General features: G+C 37.5%; 4 protein-coding genes across 5 annotated transcripts; 3 read left to right on the top strand and 1 right to left on the bottom strand.

Annotated features, from left to right (window-relative positions):
- The first annotated feature begins 2,946 nt into the window (after window positions 1-2,946).
- LOC118433383 lies at window positions 2,947-3,446 on the top strand. The gene is made up of 2 exons (XM_035845295.1): window positions 2,947-3,051; window positions 3,115-3,446. The coding sequence occupies exons 1-2, from the start codon at window positions 2,973-2,975 to the stop codon at window positions 3,444-3,446; spliced, it is 411 nt and encodes a 136-aa protein (XP_035701188.1). The 5' UTR covers window positions 2,947-2,972.
- Window positions 3,447-5,533: 2,087 nt separating this feature from the next.
- Window positions 5,534-6,952, top strand: LOC118433399. The gene is made up of 2 exons (XM_035845311.1): window positions 5,534-5,931; window positions 6,496-6,952. Exons 1-2 carry the CDS (start codon window positions 5,612-5,614, stop codon window positions 6,710-6,712), a joined length of 537 nt encoding a protein of 178 aa, XP_035701204.1. The 5' UTR covers window positions 5,534-5,611; the 3' UTR covers window positions 6,713-6,952.
- LOC110862175 (PRKCA-binding protein) lies at window positions 6,702-11,437 on the bottom strand. Of its 2 annotated transcripts, XM_022111352.2 has the most exons (8): window positions 11,251-11,426; window positions 11,072-11,143; window positions 10,767-10,983; window positions 10,429-10,672; window positions 9,581-9,988; window positions 8,865-9,058; window positions 8,660-8,793; window positions 6,702-7,697 (listed from the first exon to the last, which is right to left on the bottom strand). In XM_022111352.2, exons 3-8 carry the CDS (start codon window positions 10,886-10,888, stop codon window positions 7,438-7,440), a joined length of 1,362 nt encoding a protein of 453 aa, XP_021967044.1. In that variant the 5' UTR covers window positions 10,889-10,983; window positions 11,072-11,143; window positions 11,251-11,426; the 3' UTR covers window positions 6,702-7,437. The 2 variants fall into 2 exon arrangements, with proteins under 2 accessions (XP_021967044.1, XP_021967045.1); XM_022111353.2 differs by lacking the exons at window positions 10,767-10,983; window positions 11,072-11,143 and having other exon boundaries at window positions 11,251-11,437.
- A 44-nt stretch (window positions 11,438-11,481) lies between these two features.
- LOC110862174 (ruvB-like 2) lies at window positions 11,482-16,024 on the top strand. The gene is made up of 7 exons (XM_022111350.2): window positions 11,482-11,728; window positions 11,807-12,078; window positions 12,548-12,743; window positions 12,812-12,888; window positions 13,047-13,278; window positions 14,839-15,198; window positions 15,591-16,024. Exons 1-7 carry the CDS (start codon window positions 11,612-11,614, stop codon window positions 15,750-15,752), a joined length of 1,416 nt encoding a protein of 471 aa, XP_021967042.1. The 5' UTR covers window positions 11,482-11,611; the 3' UTR covers window positions 15,753-16,024.
- The last annotated feature ends 508 nt before the right edge of the window (window positions 16,025-16,532 follow it).

Consider the following 16,532-nt stretch of genomic DNA (forward strand, 5'->3'; position numbering starts at 1 on the left):
GCGTGCAAAAATCTTTGAGGTTGAATCTTATATTATTTATCCCTATGGATTGAATTAAATGCACACCCTTTAGACTTAATTGTTTCAATGTATTAAAAAATAATTTTCCGGTAGACGAGTTATTTAATAAGAGCAACCTTTGAAGTAGGTTAGTAAAATATTTGAGAATACAATACTCGGAGTCTTCATAACTAATTTAATTTAGCATGTACATGACATAATGTCAAACTTCGGTTTAGGCTTATCGATATTTTATTTTCATTTGATATCATAAAAGGTTAACAAACTAAGAAAACTTGTTCCAGAAATATAAATATTTATTTCGTTATGTACTATCCTTTTCGTTAGGCGTGTCACCTCATTTGCATAAATTATGCCAAGCAAAAATCGCAAATTTCTAGCCTCCTAACCCCTCCACCCTTAAAGATGTGTCACATAGGCACGATATCATTGGAGCCTTGGCACAGACTCCAAAATGGTTATTTTTTTGTTCAAAAATATTAAGGGTTGAATCCTACCATATATATATATATTCTTGACCAGAGTGACTCCGGGAATGTGCCTAATTTTTTTTGTGAGGTCACACCCCCAGGGGGGCGAACCACCCCCCTGGGGGGGTAAGTTGAGACTGACCCTTGAATATTGTTAAGCAACTATCGCTGATGTTACCTGCCAAATTTCAGAATTTTAGCTCGCATGGTTCGGGCGGTTCATGCATTTGAAGGTTGTAAAACAGGCGTTTTGGGGCTTTTTCGACCACACCCCCTACCCTAAGTACCATTTCCCATAGTATTATTTGCCTAAGTTTGAAAACTTGCTTTGGACGATTTCGACATGAAATATCTAGAGCATCCCGCTCGATTCCAAGGAACCTTTGTAGGATTATGTAGTACTCGAGGGGGTAAATCAGACAGCACCAAGTTCACTTCCCCATGCGTCCCACTTAGGGTAGGGGGTGTGGTCGAAAAAGCCCCAAAACGCCTGTTTTACAACCTTCAAATGCATGAACCGCCCGAACCATGCGAGCTAAAATTCTGAAATTTGGCAGGTAACATCAGCGATAGTTGCTTAACAATATTCAAGGGTCAGTCTCAACTTACCCCCCCAAGGGGGGGGGTGGTTCGCCCCCCTGGGGGTGTGACCTCACAAAAAAAATTAGGCACATTCCCGGAGTCACTCTGGTCAAGAATATATATATATATGGTAAGATTCGACCCCTAATATTTTTGAACAAAAAAATAACCATTTTGGACTCTGTGCTTGGGCCCTGCCTTCCCCCCTCTCGTGACATAATTTATGGACGGTCCCTGACCCAAAATTACATGGACATTTTGTTCCGTGCATTACTATCTTTCTTCAGCAACATAAAATAAAATAAAGTCTAGCTGACCTGATCACTCATCCTGATACCTGTATAATAATTACAACAAAATTTTAATTTAAGGTGCTGCCAATACTAATGGGATGGTGACGAATGCAATTCACTGACAATTGACAATTTTACACAATATGCGACGGGATGAGGGAGGAAATAATTTCATTTTGTTTGGATATAGATAGAGATTGTACGGTTTGTGTACAATATGATGATGATATTTTTCACTGTAATAGAGATTTGGTCTTCTCTCTCTTCCTGGTTTTGGAACAGGTATGGCGACAAGTCTCTGTACACATGCATACCTGTTCACTTTCATTCATGTGATTGATTATGATGGCGAATGATATTGAATGGAAATGAAGTTCCTATCATTTGAATGAAAATGAGTGAAACATTCCGTCATTTCAGATGAATGACTGTGAATGAAAGATTTCTCACTCATTTCATTTTTCACCCTATGCTTAATACATGGGGCGAAGTAAGAAATGAAGTCAGATGAAGTGAAGTGAAATGAGTTTGAAAGAAAATGACTGAATGTGAATGAAAATCTTCAGTCAGAAATCAGCATTTTGAATGAAAAAAGTTTTTTTGAACATGTTTGATAAAGACAGCAAAATAGCGTGCAAGAAAATATAATAAAACGAAAAAAATCTCACCTGTATGTAGGATGCAAGTGAGAAGAAGGATTTACGTTATGGCTGTACGTCTAGTTTATTTAAACTACACCCAAGTTGGGTGACCCAACCCGTTATATATATGCATGATGATATCATTTAATTTCAATCCTGAGATTACTAATTTGATTAGAGGGTTTATAATGAATGCCAAAAGCTATGTACACTCTTAGAAAACTAGTATTAAATCGCTGTACATATGTGACTCTACTGGCACGGGAATTACCCTTCAGTAACGTTGTGGTAATGAAAAATTTACCCCTCAGGAACAATTTACTACCAATCCGGTAGGAAATTATTACCAAATCAATACCAGCACGGAGTATCTTTGTGACTCTACCAGAGTTTTAATAGTGTATGTTCAAAACTCGACTCAAGAGTTTTCGCGAGATTTCATGAAGGTTAAATTACATATACCAATTTGGTGCATAGCGTTGCGTGGAGGTTAAACTGACGTTTTGTATAAGCCATTTTTTTGAAGTGTCTGGATGTTTGACATTTTCAGATCACGGTGTTGGGTGTTAACAAAGCAACTGAAATTAGATCATCATCCATTATAAATGCTAAAACAGGAGTGTTTGACGGTTCAATTTACAGAGTTATATATACTCAAAATAAGGTAGTAATGAATGATTACCATGCGGAATCACTATGTGTCTCTACCACGTCGGTTACGATTTGTCGTAGAAAGGGTAATAATAAGTTCAGGGAAATTCAAATTTAATACATAATGGTATTCATTCACTTCCTTAATATTTGGTAATAAATTTGAATTTCCCTGAACTTATTATTACCCTTTCTACGACAAATCGTAACCGACGTGGTAGAGACACATAGTGATTCCGCATGGTAATCATTCATTACTACCTTATTTTGAGTGTATGTAAGATCAGGCAAAGTTTGTTTCAACAATTTTGGAAATGCCTTCTTATCACACCCTTTCCTCCAGTGATGGTTCGGAAAATTCTGATTACGACCAAGCAGATAACTCGACGGAAGGTTCTAAATAATTGCTGGATCCGGTATAATTATTAATAATAATTGTATTTGAATTCTTCATAGATAACGGTCCCCGAAATTTTACTGAAGCATCTAATCGAACACTTGGTCAAGATAGAACGTTCACAAAGGGGGAATTGTATGATCTTTACTGCCGGCTGAGAGATGAGCTTGATCAAGTGAACAAAAATTTTCACATTGTTCATGAAAAGTTGGGAGAACTAAATAAGTCGCTATCGAACTTGAGAAAAGAACACGATGCTCTGGAAAATAAAGTAAATCGATCTTCCGGTTTTTTCTCCAGGATCTTAAATGCGATTCCATTCGGAGGAATGTGTCAGTCGGCGATTCAAACTGTCCAAGATGCATATAATACTGTTGCAGCAATTTTTTAAATATTTTAACGAGTAAATAAATCTGACATGTTTAACTTCCGGTTCTTTATTAACTTTGACATAGGTGACTCATCGCCTGTGACGTCACAGATGTAAAAATCTGCACATTTTTACTCATTTCTCGGCTCTGGGAATGTATTTTTAAATTCCATCGGGTCATTTTGTAGAGCAGGTCAGTACCAATTTATTAAAAATATGCACTCTAGATTTTGACAAGTTTTGAAGGAGAATCAATTTTTCTGAAGGCCTTCACTCTTTTTGGTTCTCCTCCTTCAAAACTTGTCAAAATCTAGAGTGCATATTTTTAATAAATTGGTACTGACCTGCTCTACAAAATGACCCGATGGAATTTAAAAATACATTCCCAGAGCCGAGAAATGAGTAAAAATGTGCAGATTTTTACATCTGTGACGTCACAGGCGATGAGTCACCTATATCAACGTTAAAAATCATGAAATGCTAATTGACCACTTGATTTCATGACAAGGTCCAGATATGCATACAAGAATCGTGTCATAAATTCTTCGAATTTTCAAGTTGAAAAACTTGGCGGATTCAGGAAGGAAGCCTAATAATGCATATATAGAGTAGAGACTAACTTATAGACATAAATTAACATACATAACTTATAGAGTTATGTATGCCAAAGCTTATCAAATCTCTCGGCAAAGTTTATTTATATAAAGTCGTAAAAAGGAGAGAGGATTTTCGTCTCGATCAAGTTGAACGTACGTATTTAACACAGAGCAGAGCCGTATTCATTACAAATACGCTTTTATATTTCATCTCTAAAATCAGTGGCCGCGGAAAGTGTGGGGACGTTAACATTGTAGGATGGGGGGAGGGAGGGGTTTATATAACATGGGCAGATGATGCGGACATCGAATAACCGTGGGAACATTGTCCCCACGCTGCCACGGGCAGTGACGGTCTATGTATGCAAATTATGATGATTTTTATTATTCCACGACCAAATTACCTTCGGGGTGGGGCAGATAAGCCCTTATCCATCCATCAGGGAGCCGAGCTATCATTGCGAAGCGTTACCTAGATACTAAACACCAAGTACATAATTGTGATCTCCGTTTTGTCCTCAAAAAATTAAATTATTTAATAAACTTATCATCGCAAAAAGAGACATCTCTTCTGTAAAAATGGCCAAATCCAAGAGTAAACCGAAATCGAAACCGAAGGGGAAATCCGCCCCGGGTGGCAAGAAGAAGGGGAAAGTTGGGGGAGGTGGGGGCAAAGGGAAAGGGAAGAAGGGAAAGAAAAGTAAGAAGAACAAAGTCAAGAAGGAAGTCACCCCTGTCGACATTCCCATCCCGGAACCCGTACGTAAATCAGTTATCGATAAGTATGCTTATCCACCCTTAAAATTCAATACACAATTTTGAACTTGCTTATCCATCCGTACAATTGAATCTTTTGGGTCATTTTACGCACAATTTTGAAGTAAATCTGACTTAACTGTCCAACATCCCAAATTTATGTCAGCGGCTCAATCAAGCTTTGACTTTCAAAAACTTCTGAACGGGCAGACTTTATTTTATTTTTGAAATAATCCCAATTTTTAGGTGGCTTTTTAACGTCGGGATGACCCCTCGCCAAATTCAGTACATTTTTAATCATTCCTCAGTTCTGGGAATTTATTCAAAAATTCTGAATGACAAATATGCATGTATTTAGTCGTTCCCAATTTTATAAATATGCATAAATCAAATCCAGATTTTAACACTTTTTGAAGGAGGATATCTCAAGTTTAAGGAATCCTTCAGAGAAATTGGAACTCGTCCAAATTGCCGTAAAAATACTACCATAATTCTATTAATCAGCTCACTAACTATGCAAATTTGTCGCCCATAATTTTAAAATAAATTCCCGGAGCTGATACATGATTAAAAATGATTTTCGTGATGATAAGTTATCGAGTCCTACGATTATTTTGAGTCAGATAACTCCAAAATATGACACAAAACGATACATTTTTTTCATTCGAGAGTTTTCCATGCTTATCTTCCATGTATATGCTTACCATCTCCTCAACTTACCCCCCACCCCCTTGTTTTTTTCCTCTGTAGGACGTCTACTTCTGGGTCCGCCGAAAAAATACGTCCATCCTCATCGAAACATACGAGGAGCAAACCCTGCCCGATTTTCGGGACATGCTCGCCAAAATCTTGGCGCAACCGGTCGACGCTTTCACCCTCTTTAAGGACAAGGTTGAGCTCGTTGACGTCAAGAAGGAGCCGCCCAACAAAAAAGATAAGAACGACAGTCGTGGGGGCGGATTTGGCGGAAAAAGTGACTCCAGCAAGAAGAAAGGGGGGTCAAAGGGGGGCAAGACTATGAGCAAGAAGAGTGACGACTCGGCAGGAAAAGAGGGCTCGGCTGAAGCCCCTGTGATCATGAGACTCGTCGATTATGGGATTTCTGTGTCCGGTTCGTCCATCTTCAACCCGGCCACGTTGGCGTTATCGATGAAGTAGGTGACGGGATGATAAGACCTTATCTTATACGCAAACAGACTTTCCCACCAGGGAATCTAAGTCAATTTCTTGAGTTACCAGCTAGGGATAATTTTGACAAAAATTTGTAGCACTTTAGAAATCAAAATTCGGGACAAATTAGCGTTTTGTGGGTCAAAATTGGGGACAAATTAGCGTTTTTTTTGTCAAAATTCGGGACACATTAGTTTTTTGTGTGTAAAAATTAGATGCTAATTAGCGTTTTGTGTCAAATTTTGGGACTAATTAACATTATCACTAATTGGTATTTTGTGTACCTAAATTCGGGAGTTAGCGTTTTGTGGATCAAAATTCTTGTTGTAAAAAACTTCTATACAAAATTTAGCTTTTTGTGCATCAAAATTCGTACTACATTCGTTAAAATTCTATAAAAATTAGTGTTTTGGACATCAAAATTCTGCATTTTGATGTCCAAAACGCTAATTTTTCGCGAATTTTTGAATTTTAAATTCACAAATTCGCCAAAATTTATCCATAATTTTTTCACAAATTAACGCCACAACATTTCTGTCCTAACCTAGAGACGCCACCACTGGAGCCTGGGAACCCGTTGAGATCACGCCATGGACAAAACCGGCAGAAATTCCGGACTCGGTGAAACCATACTTGCGAAATTATACGAGTGTGCTGAACGCGGATAACGCGACCACCAGCGCGGACGACATGACCCCACCGCCGGAAAAGGCACAAGGAAAAAATAACAAAAAGACGTCGGGTGGCAAAGAAGTAGGAATTTAAGAGCAGATTTATTTCATAAAATTGGAAAATATTGTACAATATTTAATTCATTCATGGTCGAAAAATGGATAATACATAAAAATTTATGCAGTAAATTTTCTTGATAAGCACGTGGACTAGAATTAGATAATTTTGGTTATCGATTCAATTTCATGGACTAGAAAGACAAAAAGCGTGTTGTATGTATATAGAAAAGAATTTGATGTCTGATGTGATTCGGTTTACAGGATCTAAAATAAACTAAACTTAATTAATTATAATTAATTAATTGATAATTAAACATTATTGGAAGTACGAGTTCTAGTTCAGTTTACAGTCAAACCAACTAAACACTTAATTAATTGACTGATAATTAAATACGATTGGAATTTTGATCATCGTGTTCTAGACTTATGGTTCAGTTTACAGTAGAACAAATTAAACTTAATTGATTAATTATAACTAATTAATTACCTGATAATTACATTAAATATGACTGAAATTATTAATGATCATCATGCAGAGATTAATGTTGATAACCGATTCAGAGACTAGACATTGCATTTTTTAATGGACTAGAGAGGCAAAAAGCGTGTCGTACAAAAGACTAAAGAATGTGAGGTCAGATCTGTTTCAGTTTAACTAAAATTAATTATGATCAATTAATTACTTGGAAATTATTTATATGATTGGAATTATATGATTATCATCATGGAATGAGTGGAGATTCCTGTTGTAGTAATTAATTATTCATCATCTAATAGATTACGACAGACGAGAAGGTCTTCATCAGTTCCATACTCGATGTCAGCACCACCCGCATTGTTATCACCACCGCCACCGGAAGTAGTTCCACCGTCCTCGTCGGGGTTATCCTCATCGGGTGGAAGGGTTTCGAAACTGTGCTCGTAAATGAACGCGTTGTCCGTTAGATCCACTTCGACGGGAAAAAGGCCCTCGTTTTCTTGAGTGAGTTGGTGTATATTGTCGTAAAATTCGGCCAGCCCTGTAAAAAAAATGTATATTTCAGTGGGGATGATTTTAAAGAAATTTTGAGCTGTGGCGCACTCAGAGCGACCAAAGCGCGCAAATACACTTTTGACAATTGCTGAATTAACATACGATTCGATGACGCATCGTCAGAATCAGAACATTTTAAATCATTTCTCGCGTTTGGGAATTTATTTTAAAATTCTGGACGACAAATTTCAAAACTTGAGCAGGTCGTTTCCAATTTTTTGAAAATATACACTCCAGATTTCGACACTTTGCGAAGGAGATTTCAATTTTAAGAAGACTTCAGAAAAATTATTATTAAACATTTTTCAAAATCACACTAAATTTGAGAATTGTATGATTTTAAAACCAATTAAAAAATAATCTTGTTTGAAAAATAAAATGTTATTAAACCAGATTTTTTTGTTTCGTTTGTTTGGGAATTGTGTGAGAAAATCGACAAAAGTATATATGTTTTTAAAAATCATGATTTAGAAATTTTTGAAAATTTCGTGAAAAAACGTTGTCTCGTGTAGGGCGAGTCGTCCCCAAAATCGTGAACATCAGCACATTTTTACTCATTTCTCGCTTCTGGGAATTCATTTTAAAATTCTGGACAACTAATTTGTAGTGCAGGACGTTGCTACTTTTTAAAAATATACACTCCAGATTTTGACCCTTTTTGAAGGATGAGATCTCAAGGTTAAGAAGCCCTCAGAAAAATTGGAACTCGTCGAAACTGGGTCAAAAAACTCAACGCCATTCCACTAGTCAACTAACTGATTACAAATCTGTCGTTCAGAATTTTAAAATAAATTAGAAATGATTGAAAAGTTGTTAACTTTTACGATTTTTGGCGATGAGCCATCGAGTCCTACGTTAAATTAGGTTTAGTCCAACTTTTGTAGATAAAAAGTCTAGTAAAATTAAAATACGGTCAGCAACTCAGTAAATTCAAGATCAACTCCTCACCCTTAGAAAATTTCTGCAACTGAGTCGCCACATCTTGGACATGTTTGTTATCCAACAGTTCCATTTTGACTTGCACGTCCGACCGTAACTGGGCGAATTTCATTCTTGCTTCTTGTCTACAGCGGAGAATCAACCTGATACAAATACAATTAGTATGTAACCTCGTTAATTAATTGCAATTAAACCGCTCCTCCTTCTTCCTCACCTGTACTCGTAGTTTCCCGTTTCCACCCGATATAATGGTTCTTGCACGGACGCATAGTTAAATTCCTCATCGTCCAACTCCTTAACTTTCAAGCAGAAGGAGAGATACTCAAATTTCGTGTCGGCATACTTTCCTATCGTCAACTTGGTGTCGGGCACCGCTTTAAAAAGATATGTTCCCAAGTCGCCAAGAACCTGTGGATATACATACATCATCAATAAAAAGTTAATTAACTAGCTAACTAACGATGGAGGTCTCCCGTCTCCCAACGTATGATCTCCGATTCTGAGGGTCAACATAGTCTCAATCGATCACAAGCTTAAATAATTTAAAATTTGCAAACAACATGATCGCCCAATGAGCACGTTTGGCAGAGATATTTGCATACGAAGAGGAGAAAACGTGATGTAAATTTAGAAAACGTAAAATCTGTCGATTATAAAACAGGTCATAAAGTCGACAAATTTTACGCTTATTCACCCACGTATTCTCCCCTTCGGATGCAAATATCTCTGCCAAACGTGCTCATTGGGCGATCGCGTCTTTCGCAAATTTCATATTAATCAAATTTGTCATCGATTGACACTAATTTATCAAGATCTGAGAGCACACGCTGGGAGACCTTTATTGTTAGTTAATCTGTTTGAAATAACTATTTGATTGTATCCTCGGTTAATAAACAATTAGTTAATTAAAACTTAAAACTTCCCACCCACCGGTTTTAACTGTTTCACCATGTCCAACCCCTTCTTCTCGATGTTCCTGTGGAAATCCGCAAACTGTGTAAAGGCCAGTGAAGCTCGTGGCTGTGGTTCCCTAACTCCAATTTGGGCGAAACATTCCGCAAACATTTTAACGACGCGGAGTAGGTCGAGGTACGCTCGGAGGAGGCGCGTCAGGTGGTGAACCATCCCGCGATACATGGTCTCCGTCTTCTCCAACTCGGCCAACTTTTTGACGAGGGAGTCGTTGCAGAGGATGGCGCGAGACAGGCCGAGCGCGTCGGCGGTGGAAGAACTCAGATTTTCGACGAGACGATGCTTCACTTTTTTTAGAATGATGTCCAAACTTTTTCCTTGAGAGGCTTCCGCGTGCAGTTTGTTGTACCCGATAGTGACGTCGCCCTGGGTAAAAAAAATCGGAGACAAGATAAGATTACAGCTTGTCGGGTGGATTGGATTGTTGCGTGGTCTATTATTTAACGTAAGTATGATTCGATAACTCGAAATCGTCAAAATCAAAATCAGTAAATTCTTAATCATTTCTCGTCGTTGGGAATCTATTTTACAATTCTGGATGACGAATTTGTATGGCAAATCGTTCCCAATTAAAAAAAATACACTCCAGATTTTGACACTTTTTGAAGTAGGAGATCTCAAGTTTAAGAAGCCTTCAGAAAAATTGGAACTGATCGAACCTGGGTCAAAAAGCTCGCCGCTATTCCATTAATCAACTCAGTGCCTACAAATTTGTCGCCCAGAATTTTAAAATAAATTCCCAGAACCGAGAAATGATTAAAAATATATTGATTTTGGTGATAAGTCATCCAGTCCTTCGTCTTTACCTTGACCGCCTGGATTAACTTGGCCACTTCGACCTTCGTCTTGCCCTTGACACTTTGATTATTCACTGCCGTGATTTCATCCCCACTTTGGAGCGTGGAATCCTTTGCGGCGGGCGTATTGTCGAAAATCTGGACAATATAGAGACACGGACAGTTCGGGGCGCCTCCTCCGATACTAATTCCAATCATGTTGGTCTTATCATCTTTGTGGATCGTGACGGATCCTGTGGTTATCTTGAGACCCCTGGGAAAAACATAATAATATAGCAAATGATGAGTTTATTTAGTAATTGATAAGACAATTTTAAATTTTAAAAATGATAAGAAAATGATAATACATCTGGTCCTCCCCGTAATACAACATATTATCGTCTTCTTCTGATCGGCTTAGAGGTTCATAATAATACGCGTGACGATGCAACGCTTGAACTAGACTGGCGTGTGGGTAATGATAAGACATCGACAAACGTGGCGACGTGGCGGCGGCGCCGAGGTTATTTGCTTGTCGACAAGACAAACTCACGAGCAAACAGATTTAAAACCGGTACTTTTTAACTAAACGAAATAAACGAAATAAAAAAATAAGCAATTTGATTTTGTAAATAAAAAAACAAATTACACAATAAATAATTCAAATTCTTACAATTTATCGCCGCGGCGCTCAGATTATTTGCTTATCGAGACAAACAGGTTTAAAACCGGTGCTTTTTATTAACTAAACAAAATAAACTAAATTCAACAAAGATAAATAAAAAATGATACGCAATTTAATTAAAATAAGCCAAAAAAAACACTTAGATTAAATATTTTAAAAATTCTTACAATTTATCCTCATCAAAGAAGAAATCGTCCGTGAGATCGGTCAGCATGATTGATAACCGGTGTCGACAATCGTATTTAAAAGTTAATGCTCCTTCATTATTTTTTTAAATGCACAATGTTGATTTGAAAAAATATAAAATTTCCTAGAAATATAAAATCCAGCCAAAATCAAAAGTTCACATCTGGCTGGAAATGAAAGTCTCCTTTCGCTCCTGGCCAGCGCTCCGCTCAAAGCACACGCAAAGCCGGGCTCACATTTTCATTTCACATCGAATCGATCCAACATTTCTTTTTCCTTCAAAGTTTCTCAAAAAGTTTACAATTTTTTCATAAAATTTCGAAAACTTTGTCTTTCTAAACAATGGCGGCGAGCGGTGTTGCACTTCCGGAAGTGAAGGAGGTCGCGTTTCTCGAAAGAATCGGGGCGCACTCACACATTCGTGGTTTGGGACTTGACGACTCGCTCGAAGCGCGACAGGTGAGCGACAAAATTAATTAATTATTGCAATTAATTAAGAAACGGACATTATATTAATTATTAATTGACGGGTCGCAGAGTTCGCAAGGGATGGTGGGTCAAGTCGCGGCTCGTCGCGCGGCCGGGGTAGTGCTTGAAATGATAAAAGATGGGAAAATTGCTGGTCGCGCTATGCTCCTCGCCGGATCGCCAGGAACGGGCAAGACGGCGATTGCGATGGCCATGTCGCGGGCGCTGAGTACGGACTCCCCCTTCACGAATATGAGTGCGAGTGAAATTTACTCGCTGGAAATGAGCAAGACGGAAGCGCTGACTCAATCTATCAGGAAATCGATCGGAGTTCGGATCAAGTACTTAATAATTAATTTAATAATTAATTAACTAATTCTTAATTAAGGGGTGGGTAAAGTAGTTTGTCAAAATAGAGTATTTTGAGCTCCGTTGCTCCCAGAGTTTGGATTTCCAGGGCTGTTACACCCACAAAAAGACGAAAATCTACGTAGAGAAGGCAAAATTCTTACGAAAATACGGGTTTTGTGAAGAAATTAACTTTTCATTACTGTCTAAATACATTATTTTCACAATTCTTTAAAAATAACGTAGTTTGACAGCGATTAAAATCTAATTTCTTCAAAAAACCTGTATTTTCGTACGACTGTTGCCTTCTCCACGTAGATTTTCGTCTTTTTGTGGGTGTAACAGCCCTGGAAATCCAAACCCTGGGATGAATGGAGCTCAAAATACGATATTTTGACAAAGTATGTTGTCCACCTCTGTAATTAACTAATTACGACATTATTGAATTCTTCTCGTTCGCAGGGAAGAGACTGAAATCATTGAGGGTGAAGTTGTCGAAATCATGGTGGACACTCCAGCCTCCGGAACGGGACAAAAGGTTGGGAAACTCACCTTGAAAACGACCGAGATGGAGACGGTGTACGATCTCGGGGGGAAGATGATTGATTCCCTCATGAAAGAGAAAGTCCAGGCCGGCGATGTCATCACGATTGATAAGGTAACAAATATTCAAATGGGTAGTATTTAAGCAATTAAATCTAACATTCGTCTGTCACGATTGATAAGGCTACCGGAAAGATAACCAAGTTGGGGAGGTCGTTCGCTCGTGCGAGGGATTATGATGCGACGGGGGCTCAAACAAGGTATTTATTTAGTAATTTACTACATAATTTGCATAATATTCTTCTATCGACACTTAAGTTGACAGTTAATTAACTAAATAATTAACATAACACACACACTAAAATCACACTAAAACTAAAACTAAAACCACACTAAAATTGAATTGTTCCCTTCCCAGATTTGTCCAGTGTCCCGAAGGTGAACTCCAAAAACGAAAGGAAGTCGTCCACACCGTCACTCTGCATGAAATTGACGTCATTAATTCAAGAACGCAAGGATTTCTGGCCCTCTTTTCTGGTGACACGGGTGAAATCAAGACCGAAGTTCGGGACCAGATTAACACCAAGGTCGCCGAATGGAGGGAGGAGGGAAAAGCGGAAATCGCTCCGGGAGTTTTGTTCATCGATGAGGTGTGTACCAGTCAATTAATGCCAATTAACGACTCGATGAATCATAAGCAAAATCGACACATTTTTTATCATTTCTCCGCTCTGGCAACTTATTTTACAATTCTTGACGACAAATTTGCCGTCAGTGAGTAGATTGATGCAATGGCGTTGAGGTTTTTCAGCCGGTTTCTACGAGTTTTAATTTTTCTAAAGGCTTCTTAAATTTGCAATCTCCTCCGTCAAAAAGTGTCAAAATCTGGAGCGCAGAGGTGGGCAATATACTTGTATATTCAATATACACGTATATAATATACTTTTTGTATATTGTATATTGTATCTAAAAATCTTCTAAAAAAAGTATATTGTATATTGTATATTCGACAAAAAACGGTCCTGTAAATATACAATATACATTTTGGTAAAAAGCCGCAGCGAATCGCTAGGTTTTATGTTTTCAAGTTCTGCTGAGATACATTTAACGTAGGACTCGATGACTCATCACCAAAATTGTCATCATTGTAGTTTTTATTTAATGGGAATTTATTTTAAAATTCTGGACGACCAATTTGTAGTCAGTAAGTTCATTAATACAAGCGCGGTGAGTTTTTTAAGCCAGTTTAGATAAGTTAAAATTTTTCTGAAGGCTTCTTAGCCTTGAGATCTCCCTCAAAAACTGTCTAAATCCGGTGTATGAATTTTTAGAAAATTGATAACGATCTGTTCTAAGAATTTCTTGCCCAGAATTTTAAAATAAATTCCCAGAAGTAGAGAAATGATTAAAAAGGTACTGATTCTGACGATTTTGGTGATGAGTCATCGAGTCTAACGTTTAAAAAATGTTTAGAGATGTTATGAATTATACGTGTTCAAAAAAAGTCTGGAAGGAATCTGAAAGTGGAGATCGGTTTGACGTGGCTACATACATACTGTATACATGGGACACGACACAATTTTTTAACTGAGTTGAAAATTTTCGATTTTAGGAAAAACGGTCATTATTCTCTTAAATTATAAGGAAACTGCACATTGCATTCAATTATAAGGGTAGAATCTAAATTGTGTAGCATTTCTAAAGGTCAAGTAAATTTTGCGTGTCCAACGATAAGAGAAATTCCGTTTAATTTTGCGCTGGCGACTATTCCAAGCCACCTTCTTAAAACAATCTTTAGGTCCAACGAAAAATTTTGAACTGGAAACATTAAATTAAACTTTGTATCTCATTTTCTGCAAAGTATATTGGAATTGTATATTCAATATACATGTATAGTATATTGAACCTAAAATCCTGTATATTATATACGTATATTTCTATATTGTATATTGTATATTGGTATAGTATATTTAGAGAATATTTGAGTATATTGGCGAAGTATATTCAATATACATTTGCATGTATATTGCCCACCTCTGCAGTGGAGCGTAGATTTTTTTAATCAGGAACAATCTGCAAATTAGTCGTCCAGAATTATAAAATTCCCAGAGCCGAAAATTGATCAAGAATGTGCTGATTTTTACGATGAGTAATCCAGTCCTGCATTAAAGTTAATTATTATTTAATTAACTATAATTTCCTTATTATAGGCACACATGCTGGACATTGAATGTTTCTCTTTCTTAAACCGAGCCCTTGAAAACGAAATGTCTCCCATCATCATAATGGCGACGAATCGTGGCATAACTCGGATTCGTGGGACGAACTACAAATCTCCGCACGGGATCCCGATCGACCTCTTGGATCGGATGATCATCATCAAAACCGTTCCATACGATGAGAAAGAGTTGAAACAGATTCTCAAGATTCGCTCGGAAGAAGAAGACGTCGAAATTTCGGATGATGCGCTCGCCGTTCTTACTCGGATTGCGGGAGACACATCGCTCCGATATGCGATCCAGTTGATCACAACGGCCGGGGTGGTGGCCAGACGAAGAAAGGCGACGGAGGTGCATACTATTTTATTTTAATGATGAATCGTGGTGAAAATCAGCACATTTTTAATCATTCATTTCTCCGCTCTGGGAACTTATTTTAAAATTCTGGACGACGAATTTGTAGACCAGGGAGTTGCAAATTTTCCAAAATATTCACTCCAGATTTTAACAGTTTTTTAAGGAGGAGAACTCAAGTTCAGAAAAATTAGAACTCGTCGAAACTGGCTGAAAAACTCATCGCTATTCAATTAATCAACTCACTGACTACAAATTTGCGTCCAGAATTTTAAAATACATTTCTAGAGCGGAGAAATGATTAAAAATGTGCTGTTTTTGCTGATAAGTCATCAGGTCCTACATTAAGAAATATGTGATCATGCTTCTAAATCTGTTTTTCTGCTCAGGTCGGAATGGACGACGTCAAGAAAGTGTACTCCCTCTTTTTGGACGAAAACAGATCAATGCAGTACCTCAAGGAGCACCAGAGCGAGTACATGTTCAGCGAAATTGGGGGTGGAGATGCGCCCCTCGGATCGAAATCAGAGCAGATGGAAATCTCGTCGTAATTATGTCAAGTATTCTTTTTCATACGTCTTATTTCTATTACTAAATGTGTAATTTAAGCCATTTCAAAACTAAATAGGCAACATTTTCAAAACTAAATATGGAACATTTTCAAAATAGGCAGCATTTTCTTATAATGAAAATCAATTTAAAAACTGTTATCAGCAAAATTCCCCAAAATCCCCAGTCTTGTTATTATCTTTCCTTTTATCGTACGAGAAGAATGTGCGAGATAAAATAAATGTTATTTTTGATTTTTTTTATGTCAACCAAATTCTGCTGGGCCATATGTCATCGATTTTCTGGTATTTCTCTGATATTACATGTTATGTACGATAAATGAAATGCACGCACCTCTGATCCTGATGGGATGATGAGTGAGTAATCCTATTATTTACTCTTTTCGTTTATAGTCACAATTGGTGGAAGATGACTAATTTGTTGGATGATGAGCTCATGCCTCAAATTTCGTGTTATTATTATTCGCAGGATTGTTTTTTGCATGTCTGGAAAGCTGGAGTGTCGTCTGGCCCAAATTTGCGATGCCGTTTTACTTTTACTCTTGGCGACTTCCTTGTTTGTTAAGTTTGGGGTCAGACGGATGATTAGTCATCATTAAAAATCTGTCATTTATTAATCTGAGGAAGAAAAACTGTCATTATCGATTAACACTAACTTTCATTTCCGTAGAAATTTGCAAAATGTCGGTAAAAATTGCTCATCATTTTTTAGCTTCAAGTTTCTCTTTCATAATTTGCGTAAAATATGCCAAAACTGCCCAT

Source organism: Folsomia candida, unplaced genomic scaffold (assembly GCF_002217175.1).
Source record: "Folsomia candida strain VU population unplaced genomic scaffold, ASM221717v1 Fcan01_Sc050, whole genome shotgun sequence".
Classification (NCBI taxonomy): Eukaryota; Metazoa; Arthropoda; class Collembola; order Entomobryomorpha; family Isotomidae; genus Folsomia; species Folsomia candida.